At 40.3% G+C, this 14,664-nt stretch overlaps 1 protein-coding gene across 1 annotated transcript; it reads left to right on the top strand.

Moving 5' to 3' along the window:
- The first annotated feature begins 7,125 nt into the window (after positions 1-7,125).
- On the top strand, positions 7,126-14,664 carry LOC140234964 (uncharacterized). Its single transcript, XM_072315002.1, has 7 exons — positions 7,126-7,215; positions 7,694-7,963; positions 9,718-9,939; positions 10,393-10,645; positions 11,141-11,311; positions 12,281-12,567; positions 13,657-14,664. Exons 1-7 carry the CDS (start codon positions 7,127-7,129, stop codon positions 13,904-13,906), a joined length of 1,542 nt encoding a protein of 513 aa, XP_072171103.1. The 5' UTR covers position 7,126; the 3' UTR covers positions 13,907-14,664.

The raw sequence follows: 14,664 nt of genomic DNA, 5'->3' as shown, positions 1-14,664 counted from the left end.
ATTATATCACTGAATTTGTGTGGGCTTGATGTAGCTATCGTGGCTCACGCACTAATACTTCGTCATTAAAACGTATATGATACAAATGTTTTCAACAATGGATTTGACTAGAAATGAGTGACTGTAACGCCAGATTATTGTAAAGACAAGTTAATTTCTACAGTGGAAAGGATTTGACTTGTAAACTAAGGAGGTATAAAATGAAATCAGGCGGACAATGGAATTGACTCACAGCCCTATAGTAATGCTTACAAATCATTCTTTGGATGCTTGAAACGAATAAAAATGCATGTTAACTTAGTGATATCGATTGACGTATTAAGATTACGACATCATTTTACCCATTAAACCAGTCATTAATCTTAGATAAACCAACTATAGATGTAGGGCCTACCTATCAAACTGTTTGAAGACATTCGATTTTCTCTCAGTCGCCCCTTTCTATCTCTCTCTCTCTCTCTCTCTCTCTGTTCTTTCTGAGAGATCGAGCAGAGCCTAACAGCCAGATTCCTGTCCCGAGAGAAAAAACAAGCGTAAACCATAACAGAATTCATTTTCTCAAACTCATAGCGTGACAAATAACGCACTAAAACCGGTGTGGGCTCTGAATATGACTTGGTGTGACAGTCACAACGGCAAAGGACTACTGAGTGTATCGGGCCCATTGACGCTATTGTGTATAGCCTGATTATGTTCAGACTCTCAGAGAGACTTATGTAATATTCAAATACTCATGCGCTCTCACGCCGTCGTTTGATATGATAGTATCATTCCTGATTATCAACTAATGATTTATATTCTGTTAACGTTATTTTCTGCTGACTTCTCCCATATCTGCTATTTACAACCACGCAGGTAGATGGATTCTTGCCCGTTGGTCTATGTGATAAGAACAATTTAAGAGCTCCATCAATGTATTATGTATTACTGATATGGACGCGTCTATCAGCAAGATGTCATTCTTGTGAAGTTTCCACTGTGGTATTTTGTTCTTTCAGTGAATAAACATCAGTTTGAAAGGAAATTGTCAAAGATTCTGAGTGCAAACAAATTATTTTGTTTCTCGATTTATCAATAACGACATTATATTTCAATGACATGGATAGTACAACGTCGAAAGAAAAAAAAGTTCCGGTTGTGAGAACCTTCACATTGCTGAAACATAGATCCACCTGTATTCAAAAAAAAAAAAAGAAGAAGAAAGAATTAACAAACAAACAAAAACATTCTTTGGTGTCAATCATGCCATGGGATGGCTGTTAGTCCACTTTCAGCTTTTATGACAATAATGAGAGCACTTATATGGTAATGGTCTCGTACCTCGCGTTTTAGTTATCTGTATGTGGGTATGTGTGTTTAAAAGATAAAGGCTTCAGGTAGGACCAGAGGGAAGTAATTAGGGGTGCACGTCACGAGACCGACACCCACGAGTCATACAGCCCACAAGTTATACAGCTCACAAGTCATACAGCCCACGAGTCATACAGCTCACAAGTCATACAGCCCACCAGTTATACAGCCCACGAGTTCGACACTGAGTAAATAAAGCCCACGAGTTCGACATCAAGTAAAATAAGCCCAGGAGTTATACGGCTCACGAGACCGACACTACGTACAAAAGGCTCATGAGACCGATAGTAAGCAAATAAAGCCCACGAGACCGACACTACACTAAAAAGGTCCACGAGACCGACGCTACGCATACAAGGCTCACGAGACCGACATTACGCAAAAGAGGTTCACGAGACCGACACTAAGCAAAGAAGGCCCACGAGACCGACAGGATGAACAGCGCCACCTATAGACCAATAAATTGTATAGGGTGTCCTGATAATAGCATAGGAAGATATGAGAGATGGAAAAGAAGAGTTGCCATCTCCGGCAGGGTGTTACCCCATCAGTTGCCCCCCCCCCCCCCCGAAATGATCAGGATCTTTAATTGTGTTTGCATGGGTGTGTGTTTGTGAGAAAAAAGAATGAACAAAGTACAGTAAAAGTGTGTAACAGATCTTTCTACAATAAACCTGCGAGTGTGTTGATTTAGTATCAATTAAAAATAAAAATAACGTAATCGTCTATTAAGGTAGCGTTAGGGATTCGGAAAAAAACAGATGCATCCATGAAAACAGCTATTGTATTTCACGATAAAATGTACTGTTCGGAGGAGAATAATATAAGCAACAAAATTGAGGTGAATCCCTGCGACATAAAACGTTTTAATCAGTAGAATTACATCATAGTTACAAAGAAAATTACAAATAGATCTTACTGCAAAACGTCAAAGCAAGAGGGTAGAATATCTAAAATAGAATAAGTAAACAGTGAATCGGGAAAGAGAAGAGGTAAAATTTATATCTTTGTCCATTTTCTAGCTAAAAACTGGGAAAGCCTATCAAAAAATAGCACGATGGCATTATGAATGCTCTAAAATTAATGCATATACCGTTATTGTCCTCTGTTAAATTCATTTGTGTTTTTGTCTCTTTTTTTTTGCGGGGGGATGAAGAATACTAATTCTTCTATTTTTTTTTTTGGGGGGGGGGGAGCGGGGGCATGAAGAATACAATTCATTTTTTCTACTTGATAACAATGTCGCTCCCTGACACACTTGCCCCCCCCCCCCCACCTCCCCCAGAAGTATGAGAAATATATATTTGATGACGTTAATAATTATGTAGATGGCCACCATCTTTCAATTGACAGCGTTACGAAATTACACCCGCCAGTATGTTATTTTTCCGTTCATGGAACACCCTGTACAGGTGATTGACATGTAGATGGCGCTGTTTTTCCTGTCGGTCTCGTGGGCCTTCTTTGCCTACTGTCGGTCTCGTGGGCTTTCTTTGCTTAGTGTCGGTCTCGTGAGCCTTTTTAGCTTATTGTCGGTCTCGTGGGCCTTTTTTGCCTACTGTCGGTCTCGTGGGCTTTCTTTGCTTAGTGTCGGTCTCATGAGCCTTTATTGCTTAGTGTCGGTCTCGTGGGCTACGTTTGCTTAGTGTCGGTCTCACGAGCCTTTTGTGCGTAGTGTCGAACTCATGGGCTGTATGACTCCTGAGCCGTATAACTTGTGGGCTGTATGACTCATGGACCTATTAAAGTATTATTGATGTCGGTTTCGTGGACCGTATGACTCGTGGGTGTCGGTCTCGTGGGATGCCCCCAGTAATTAGTAAAAGAGAAAAAAAAAAATAATAGAAAATACATCATAAATAGAATAGGAAAGGAAGAGAGGAAATCAATACCGCGACTTATCAACCAAGCCGCTTGAGATTGGGATTGAGGAATGACTGAAGAATGGTGAAAATACGAGGCACTGAGCAGACATCTTGTTTTGTATGTTTGTTTGTCGATGGTACTTGATGTGATATAGGTATAGAATTTGCATGAATCATGGACTCTTGTCCCGTTTTATCCGTTTGCCCGTCTGCACTGCCTTTAAAAATGATGCGGTGTGTCTGTGTGTGTGTGCACGCCGCTGATGGAGATCCGATCAGATTTTGAGATCCACTTGAGGAATTGGATTATCATTCTCTAGTTTGAGTTCATATATTATCATGTCATGACTTCCGTTGTGTGTGTGTGTGTGTGTGTGTGTGTGTCACTTTGTGTGCTTGACAAGGCAATTTGGATTGAAAGAGGAACCATAATGTCGAAGTTACCTACCTGTAAATGAAAAAGTGAAATTATAATCAAGGTTCGTTTAATGAAAATTACACACAAAAATACAAACCAACAAAAAATAACAAACACAATGGTATACAAACACGCACAAAACAGAAACTCTGTGAAAAGTCATATCATTTTATAATTGCATGTGCATATCAGATATAACCCACATGTCTGCAAGTTGTGTAAGATTAAATCATCATAATATTACACATAATGAATGTTAATTAGTGATTATGAGTAAATTCCTGCTTGAAAAAGCTATTTTTGCTAAATCATAAAATTCAAGGATGACCATTTATGTACGAATAAGCCTATTACAAGCCTAATTTCTGTTTTGTTATGTTTTGTTTTTGGTGCGCACTGAAAGACAAATGGGAAAAGAGAACAGTGATAGTTAAACGGTGTCATGCATCCCGCTCCACAGCTCACTACACTATAGTGGTAACAGTAACAGTAGCGGCAAGACTTATCACAAAACTCGGTAGCAGTTATGTTCTATACAGTCATGAAAATCGCGTTTGTTGGGTTCAGAAAACAAAATTAACACCCATAAGAAATTAAAAACACAACAACAATAGCACACATAAGGCCTACTTACTACATACACTAAGCGTCCTCTACAGGTTATTCATCTGTAGTTGTTATCTTATCATTACTTCACTTATGATTCCTGCTGAAAACGATTTCTGCATTTGTGATCTCTGATGTCCACGTACGACAGAGAAGAAAGAGTTGTAAAATTTACATCTTGTTTTCTTTTTTTTTATGCGCATTGCAATAATGACAATGTGTATTCCCTAACTTGTCCTCCACAGGGTCATGTTGCACAGCCCCCCCCCCCCCCCCAAAAAAAAAGCATCGCAGTACAGTCAATTACGTCACCGCAAACATTCTTCACGATTGGCTGCTTTCTTGAGGTGGAGCGAAATACAAAACATTCATTGGCTTGCCATCCGTATCCCCGTCCCGTACGCCGACACACGTATAACGTATCCGCGAGCCAGCGTTCATCACAGAAACACTGTAGGCCCTACGGAGAAGAAGTTTCAGGCAGTAAAGCCTGTGTAGCTTTAACCCTTGTATGTTTTTGCTACTGTATCATCAGTATGAGTGACCGAGATATTGCAAGCGTAGATGCCCTGACAAATTCCGGGAGAAAAAGGCGAAGAAGTTCCATCGAACATGGTGAGTCACCGTCACAATCAGAAATTCTGTGTTTACATTGTCCCACGCACCTGTTTTTGTGGTGGGTACATAACTATAGTCTACACTAGGTCTACAGTTGTGAATAGAAATATTCAGCCCTGAGCTGAGCTGTCGCTGTATCAAATCACTTAAGTGTTAGAGAAAATGTGTCGCGTGCTTCGCACGGCGTTTGATCGGCTATATAACTACATGGATATTTTCTGTCACTTTCAAAATTCAGATATAGTCCTGGCCATGATAAGCCCTGGCATATGCATAAAATGACATAAAAACTGCATCAGTGCATGAGTTTCATTTCCTTGTTTTTGACGGTATTCTCAGTCCATGTCCTGTGTTGTACTTTTGTAGTGTAGTACTATAGTCATGATAGTAGTGTTTCATTCTGACTGAACTCGCTTGCTTGACTATTAATGAAGTCTCCAATTGATTTTCATCTCTGACATCACCAATGTCAGTTCGGGAAACCCACTCACAAGGGGGGCCCCTCCTTATAAGTAACCCGTCCCCCTTATAAGTAACCCCGTCCCCCTTATAAGTAACCCCCGGGGCACCCCTTATAAGGAGTCTCCACGCTTTTTTGCAATGCAACGCGAAAATGAAAGGACTGTGGCAATTCGCTTGATTATGTCCATAAAGCTTCACAAGTTTCCTAGTTACTCACGAAATTTGAGCAAAATCGGTTCGAGGCATCATATCTAAAATCATGGATTTAAATGCGATGTCAAATGACCCATGCGAATGCTGAAATGCGAGCGATTACTGGCGTGAGTATCGCCAGACTGACTCAATCGCCACGTCTGCACTCAAGCATTGCCGCACCGCCGCGCCTGGCGACACTCACGCCAGTAATCGCTCGCATTTCAGCATTCGCATGGGTCGTTTGACATCGCATTTAAATCCATGATTTTAGATATGATGCCTCAAACCGATTTTGCTCAAATTTCGTGAGTAACTAGGAAACTTGTGAAGCTTTATGGACATAATCAAGCGAATTGCCGCAGTCCTTTCATTTTCGCGTTGCATTGCAAAAAAGCGTGGAGACTTCTTATAAGGGGTGCCCCGGGGGTTACTTATAAGGGGGACGGGGTTACTTATAAGGGGGACGGGTTACTTATAAGGAGGGGACCCCTTGTGAGTGGGTTTCCCGAACTGATGTGATTTTTGCACAGCGCCTACCAAAAAGTTATTAATGTCATGTAAATTTAATTGTTATGATGATAACGAGGGGCAACAGCTTATAAGTTTGGTTTATGTCCACTTCCAAGGTATACAAGGTATGTTATCGTTACACTAATAACATAGTGTTATAGTAAACAGTAAATAAAGCAGATCGAAGCCTTACTGCAACCAGCCCCATACGCATACGTGTGTAGCGTAATGGGGCTGCGGACTGTAGCATTCAGGATCATGACAGGGTAGTATCGTGGACAAATATCAACTTAAAATCAAAAAATTTCTTCAATTTGAAGACTTACCAGTGAAGTTGAAGTATTGACAACAGGGTTCGTGCAACGTTTGGTTCTGTCAATAGTCCTTTTTTGTTCGAATTGATGACTAAATGTGACTCGGTCGAGAGGAACCTGGGAGAGCTACACTGAATTGACGGCCAGCGCATGCGCACACAGACATCTTGTCCAGTCAATGGATTTGAAATTTGTGGGCATGTTATGTGTGCGGATGCACTGGCCATCAATTCAGTGTAGACTATGGCAGTTTGTAATTGTAATGGTTGCATCTCAATCAGCAAAAATGAATCAACAAAAAGTCCTACAGCGTGCAAGCTATTGGACACTCTTCCATGGAGACAAGATAATGACTAGATCCAAAGTTTCAAGGAGGTCAACTGACTTGATGGGGAAAAGAATATATGTCTCTTGTCACTTGACTGCCTTTTGTAGTACATTGTAAAGTATTAATGCAAGAATGTTAGCTTGTGGCAATGAAAGAAGACACCAAATTGGTTGCATGACTATAATGAGGCAAGAAATACAGGGAAAACAATCATATTCCAATACAAAAACACCCCTTATAAAGGAGGTACAAAACAATGGAGTATCAACTAAAGGAGGTACAAAAACAAGGGAGTATGTTGATACACCTCTATAAAGGAGACTTTTTTATTATTTTGTTTTTGCACATTTGCCAGAGATGAGAATTGATTGAATCTTTCAATGTTTCTTGCATATGTTCTAATGACAGTTTTTATTCACTTTACCTGATTACATTGTAAAAACAATGTACAAAAGAAATAATGTTGCAGAAGCTTGCTGAGTGGAGAACCAAGAAAGGGTTGCCTGTTGGGGAGAGTTTTCACAGGACTACACCTCTTCCTGCCAAGAGGTATGTTTCTTTACTTGCTAAAGATATCAATAATTACAGTTTACTTAGGTACTTGCCTGTGCTTTGAGACACAGTCTTTATTCCACTGTGTTTTTCTTGCATTTTCTAAAACAAAATTCAATATATCTGAAGATAAAAGTACATCATAGTATGTTCTTGTATTGTGATGAAGTAAAGTGTATTTTGGAGAAAATTGTAGTCACATGTGCATATTATAAGAAGTTTCACTTTCAACAGGGATCAAAATCAATTTGAATTTGAACAATTGAAGAATAAGGTGAAATTTCCATTTGGATCAGGTTTCCTTAGTAGTATTTTTCAATTTGTCATTTTTTTTTTCCATGTCTATTCCATCTTATGTTGTTTAAATCTCAGAAATGGATGCTTGTTGACTTTGTGCCTTAGACTACCTTAGGTTTACTTGGAATTTCTTTGAGTAGTTGTGCACACTTTGGTATTTCGTATTTCCATCAAACAGGAAAAGCTGCCAGCTGTCTAAATCAGAGAAGAAGAACAGACCCAGCCTCCAGACAACAGCTAGGTTCTCTACCCCAGGACCTTCGTCGCATCATGGCCGAACTCCCTCATTCCACAGTTGTACGCGAGCCACCTCGCAGTCCACTAGAAAGCCTGGCAGACAGAGTCTAAACCCCAGCACTCTGTCCAGGGATACCTCTGCTACCCGGCAACACCAGAGAGGACCAGCCGGGGTGGGGAGACGAGCCTCTCAACCAGCTGTCACTCCTGTGTAAGTGTGCCTCAGTGTGAGGGGGCGACATGTACTTTGTACACACTAACTGCTATGCCACAATGAATATATGGCACATGTTGAGAAAGAGAGATGGGGGGGGGGGGGGGGGGAGTGAATTTGTATGTTAAGTACTTGACAGTGGAAAGAAATAAATGATTTCAATTCAAGTACAATTTTGTAGTGTAATAAAACATTTGGGTAAGTTGAAGTCATATTGTGAAGTGGTACTAAAGATTGCATTGATCAACTGCGAGATCAAAGAGAGCTGTATTTCATTTCTGTGTCTTGTATGCCTATCAAACTGAAACAAATGCTTAACCCATATAGGATGAGTCCCAAGTACATTCGTGGAAGGTGTCTACGGGAAATGCGTGTTGCAGCAAAATCAAACCGTCCTCAACGGGTTTGCAGTATAACCGTGCAAACTGTTTTGCAGTATAACCGTGCTTCTTTTAAAAAGTCCCCTGATATCCAGGTCTAATCCTGTGTTCATGATGACCCCTGCTGATATGAATAGGTCTCCACACCACAAAATCAGGAATTGCTTGATTAAAGTATATTTCAAATATTTCTAATCATTTCTCTCTTTTTTTCTACACCTACTAAGCCCAATCCTTCAAACATCTGTGTTCCCTGCCGTAATGTAATCAAGAGCACATTTTATTCAGAGCTAAAATAAGTACCATGACACACCTTGCCTAAACCAGGTCCACTAGTTCACAGTACCAAGACAAGTTTCATACATAACAATTTCACACCTTTCTTTACCATTCCTTTAATCCTGAAATGTTTTGCACAGAGCAAATGGCTATCATATTATACTATCAGAGGCATTATTCTATAGGATCTGCCTTGCTATTGTTAATTTGTGCATTAGTCAAGATAAGATGTATAACACTCAGCAATGTGATGCACAGTGCAGTTGACTTTACTGTTGATGAAATCACAAAATGCAGATGTCGGAAAGTGCAGAAAAGATGAAAAAGTAAAATGATTAAAAAATTACAATACATATTCTGATCAAGCAGTTCCAGAATTTGTGATTTGTAAACTAATTGATATTTGATATTTGATATTTATTCATGTCTGCAATTTCATGACAATTTACGTACCTAGTAAGCAGCAGTCAACATGCGATTGATGTTGGGGGAATCTTTAAAGTACCAGATATTGTATGAAGATGCACTCTGGGTAAGGATAAAAGGGTAAGCTTACTTGATATGAATAGAAAAAGGTACATGCAACATGTGTATGAAGGTCTTCACATGTATATTGTAACCAGTACCAATAGCATGGCATGTCTGCTTGAAGACAATGGGGAGCTTTAGATTTTTGCGACGGGACATTCAGAGGAAAAAAAACATGTTCTGCGCCTGCGCAGAAGCGTGTCAAGTCGATCTATTTATAGCTTGCGTCGTCTGAGTTTTTCACTACACGTTCTGGGCTATTTTTATGTCTGCTCAATTCACGACATAGAGAACTACTTCATGCACCAAACATATGGGGGCGCCATTTTATTTTTTATACGTTGCGTCTCGGCGTAATCTAAAGCTACTTTTCAGCACGACGCAAGGGGAGAAGAGAACGTCCAATGCACTGGTCTCAAACGTCCGTGCCGCAAATCTAAAGCCTCCCTAATGACTTGATTACAACAAACACGCATGACAGAATACTCATGTCATGTGCAGTGTATGCAGAGATGGCATGTTAAGGGTTAACTGATATTACACCCTTCTTTTCTGCCACACCAGGCCTTTGGTGGATAGAACGAACCATACTCTGGAACCTTCGGGTCCCTACCAGGAGACAGAGGTGACGTTTAAGCCTAAAGCAATCACTCAAAGTAGGAAGTCTGTCAGATTTGCATCACCTCGGAAGAAAGATACAACGGTTACTGTGGAAACGCCATTTTCTGTGTCTGATGCTCTGAATACTCCAGCAACAGCAGAATGTACCAGTAAAGTTGGAATGAGGTAAGGCAGCATTAAAAGATAATTCATTATACTTTTCATTTACGAAGACTACCCGGTAGTCTTTTATTTTTTTATTTTTCAAAATCATTATTCTAACAGGAAATTCTTGAACACAAGGACATGAAGAAATGTTGACCCACTTTTGTCTCATCAATATTCAGCTATAGTATGACTAGACATACACAGCAAGATGAAAAATCTCTCACAGGTCAAAGGGTGAATTTCCTTTGCATTAATACAGGAGTGAATATCAACCAAAGAATCAAGTGCTATTGTTTGGCCATGGTGAATGAATGTGAAGTTGCAAATATTTTGTTCGATGATACCATGCCACACTAAGAAGCAGGTGTCATTCTTCATAACCATGAAATCAGCGAAGTACATCAGCCCATTGTAAGTTTGTTGTTCAAGAGAATCAGAGCAAATTTTTTGTATCCTTCCACCCAATGTAAGGACAAAACTGGAGCAGTGGTTGATCTCAAAAGGCAAGACACCGTCTCGCTTCCGCAACTTTCTTGGATACGAGTCCTCCCTGATCATGCCCCCCTCTTGGGGCAAACGGAGACGATCGTGCACCCCTGGCCCGTCTTCCCGAGTTAGGGGTAGGAGCAGTACCCCAGCGGGTCGAAGGTCAGTGGGTGCTCAACCCAAGACGAGTGATCCTGTCTCAGCGGTGATGAAAGAGTGCCTGGTTATGCTGGAAGAGGTTTGTAAAATCTCATACTGTGAAGTAGAACAAACTACTTGTGTACCTGGTATGTCATTTTACCTTGAAAACTAAAATATGTGCAGAGTGTGTGATGATTCCAAAGTTCTATGAGTTCAAAGCAGCAAATTCTTGTCTGATAAACATGATTCAACACAAAGACGATACAGGTTTTTTTAAGTCCTCTTCTTTATATTCTATTGATTTTAATCCCTCATAAGTCAAATTTTCAAGTCAAAGCTATTTCTTCAGTCCAAATACATGTAGATTCCACTTAGGCAAGGTTGACTGTATATCTATCCAGTGTCTGTATCAAGATTGGGTAAATTCTATCTATCCTGAGTAGAATCTGAAATAGATTTGGCTGTTGCCATGTCTAGCATAGCTGTAATGACCTAGATTTGAGGGCTTGCTTGCTAAGGACTGTCACATGTATAGTGTAGCCTTATTTGTTTGTCAGTGATTGCCTTTCTTTTGTATCACTTTGTGTGACAGGGATGTCCACTGGAGGACATGTCCTCCTGGCTGGATGGAATGGTGACCAAAGTGCCACTCATCCAGCAGAGTGCTTCCTACTGGGTCTGCAAGGCAGCCATTACAGAGAGGAGGGACGGTGACCAGTCTGCTGCAGAGTGTCTGTGTGAGGCACTGGAGTTTGGAGCTGAGGTATGAACACCTTGTCTTCAGTCTCAACAGTGATGATGGTGAATGATGACGATGATGATGATAAATTCTGTGATATCTAATCATTCATGCACATAACAGCAATTGAATGAATATTTCTCATTTTTTCTGGCGGCATTCTGGTGAACTCATGTTCATTGTTGTGGCATGTTAATATTTGTTTCATGTTACTTTGCAATGTCAGTGTACAGTATATTGTTTTCTTCTGTATATACATTTTACTATTTAATGTACGTATGTTTATCAGTAAATTATTCAGGGCTCCATGGAAGACCACTATTTATTGGTGAATGGGCTACCCTTACAAAAGATTAGAAATAGATAAATAAATGATGACAATGATGAAAATAATGGTATAAGGATGAAGAAAAATAGTTACAACAATGAAATCAATACTTATGATAAAACAAGTGTGATTGTTGTATAACATGTACATCTTCAGCAAGAGCATAGAAAATTGGAAAATATGAGTGAGGAAAGACTTGAAAAGATGTGGACATGATAATAATACACATTCTTGGGATCAAGCTTTTCCACAAAGACCAGAGGTTCATAAGTCTTCATTAACAGAGACATCATCTCTTAGATTTTTCAATCCCCAACTAACTCCTCACCACTCTCGTTATAACGAACACGGTTATAACGAAATTGTGGTTTAAGTAGAAATTAGGGCCGCAATGCTATCCACTATGTATTTGTATTATTTGTTCGGTTATAACAAAATTTCGCTATAACGAAAGAATACTGCTGGTCCCGAGGACTTCGTTATAACGGGAGTCCACTGTATGACATAGCATTTTCACAATTTTGATTTGCAGCAAAATCACTCTTAACAAACGGAACAGTTTTTCTTTCTTCTGATGGAAGTTATTTTAATATCGTAAATAAGATTTCTTAAGAAGTTGTAAAAAGCTTTTTCAAAAAAATGTTAAGAATTTTCCTTCAAATTAGCCTGTGAAAGAACTCCAAGATCGTCTAGCTGCCTATCGTCTGAAACTGAAACTGAGCTCAGAGGACCAAGATGAACATGGCGCCATCGAGATGAGGGCAAGCCCCGCCGAGACTGGTGCCCTGTCTCCTCCCATGAGAGCCTCACCAAGCCTCCAGCTGCAGACACCTGTGGCACACTTGGACTTCGACGATGAGCCCCATCATCGGTCTGTGAGGAGGGAAGAGAGTCCTGCATCTCATCTGAACATCAAGTACAGTCTGAAGGAAACCACTCCCTACTTTGCCAGGTATGTCCATGGAAGCTGCATGAACTCTATCCATGAGGTTTACAGACAGCGAGTGATGCTGTAATTGTGTGCACAAAGTCACAGATCTCATATTTCAGCAGGCTGCCCTCTCTGTCCAGAGTAGAGAATGTTCTGTTTGCTGACATGGGGTACTACTGTAGTAAAATCTCAAAAGCACATACCCTGGTCAGATCTTTGCTTTAAAAGTCGGACAAACTTTCATAAACAAAACCGATAAAACTGTTGGTTTTAACTCTTTATGTGCCACGGTGGAAACCCCCTGTGTGCCACGTTATTCTGAGACAGGAAGGTAGTCATGCTTTGAGAAGGAATTCTGTTTTTCCAATTTCTATAACTTCTACAATTTTCTAAGATAGGCATTATAGCAGGCAAAGTGAAAGAGGAATGCCAAGCTTTGTTTCGATATAAATTATATGACGAATCTATTTTCAGTTTTCTTTTAAATGACCACTTGCTACATTACTGTAAATGCATGACTTTTGCACGTAAAACCGTGACAGTAACTTAGAATGTACGAGCAAATCTAGTTGGGAACACCGCTTGATAGTCACCACATAGAATGTAAGCCGTATATGAGAGAAACAAAAGCACGAGATACGCTTTCATTGTGCCGTGGCATTAGCAGTGATTAGCCGATTTATCGATCGGTTTTGGCAGCTTTGTTTGTTGAGCAGAATATGCGAAGTTGGCACACCGTCGACTGAGTCGGACGTGCGAACGTGGCACATAAAGAGTTAACAGAGACAATATAAATTCTTATTCTAAGTCTGTAAGATTAGTTTATGAAGGTCACAAGCTTTTTTTCCCCGCATGACCACATATTATTGGAAGGCATTCCAGGGGTTCCACACAGACTTGTTGAAAGTCCATCGCAAAATTGCAGAAACTTATGCACTAAAAGTGTGTTTTGGTTTTTTTTTCTTCGGAAAAACGAAGCCCCAGAAAACTAGAATGGTGTGAACTGAAGTACTTGTATTTTTCTGTGCATGTTTACTCGAGTCAACCATATGCAGCAGTAGAAATTGACAAATTAATTGGCCCTGCCTTCCTGTTTTTCCCCTGTGCTAGAATCCACTGCACTCCTGGCCATACCCCAGCTACATCCTGCATGATGGTGACACCAGTCAGGCGATCAACACGCCTGGACAACAAGCGACGGTCAGTGGTCAGCGTGGGCCTTTGCCCCGCTCCTGTGGAGGAGGATTGTCTGGACACCATGCAGGACGTCGTCTCCTCCTATCCCACAGCACAGCTCATCTTGAGACCAAACAGGGCTCTGGCAGCCGAGTTTGGAGATGAAGGAGAACTTCTAAACTAAATGGAAAAAACTATCACGTTTCAGTCCGTTTATTTCATTTCCAACAAATATAATTATAACATTTGAATACACATAATAACAATATAAGAAAACAAACAAACTGTGAACTGAGATACAATGTTGTCAATTTCATGACAAATACTGAAAGAAAGTTGTTGAAGATGGAGGGGACTGCTAAAAAACAGGGTTTGTAATTTGCAGTTCCCTCATACAAAAATATCTAATTACAAAACTTACAGAACTACGTAAATTGCTTGAAAAAAAAGAAGAAGAGAAGTTACACAGAAAAGAAGTAGACACAAATATCATCACTTTTGCCTTGTGAAAGACAGCAGACATTATTTCTCGAGCTAGAGGTAATTCTACTGATCCTTAAACCTGCTTAAAGACCCATTAGTGTGGGGAGGGACGGATGGTCCGACTGAATTGATTTCCATTCGCTGCCCACCTAGGTACATTCGAGAACCACAACTAACACAGCCCTGCCAGATTAGAATCGCCCATCGGCAAATATGTACATTGAAGCACATGCTCATCAGAAAAGTTCGTTTCCAGTCTAGCTAGATTCTTTGGTTCCATGTGTGTAGAGATCAGTGGTAAAGCTGTACACATTGCATTTTAATACAGGAATTTCCAAATGTATCCCGAGTCAGGCAGGCCTTCCCATGACATGAACCCTACCATGCCACAGGGTCTTCCAAGTTCCAGGAATTGTCAATGGATATTTTGTCATACAGTGACAAGTTATGGGACAATGA

Source organism: Diadema setosum, chromosome 11 (genome assembly GCF_964275005.1).
Source record: "Diadema setosum chromosome 11, eeDiaSeto1, whole genome shotgun sequence".
Lineage (NCBI taxonomy): Eukaryota > Metazoa > Echinodermata > Echinoidea > Diadematoida > Diadematidae > Diadema > Diadema setosum.
Note: the sequence above shows the minus strand (reverse complement) of the source record. Positions and strands in the feature narration are given on the sequence as shown.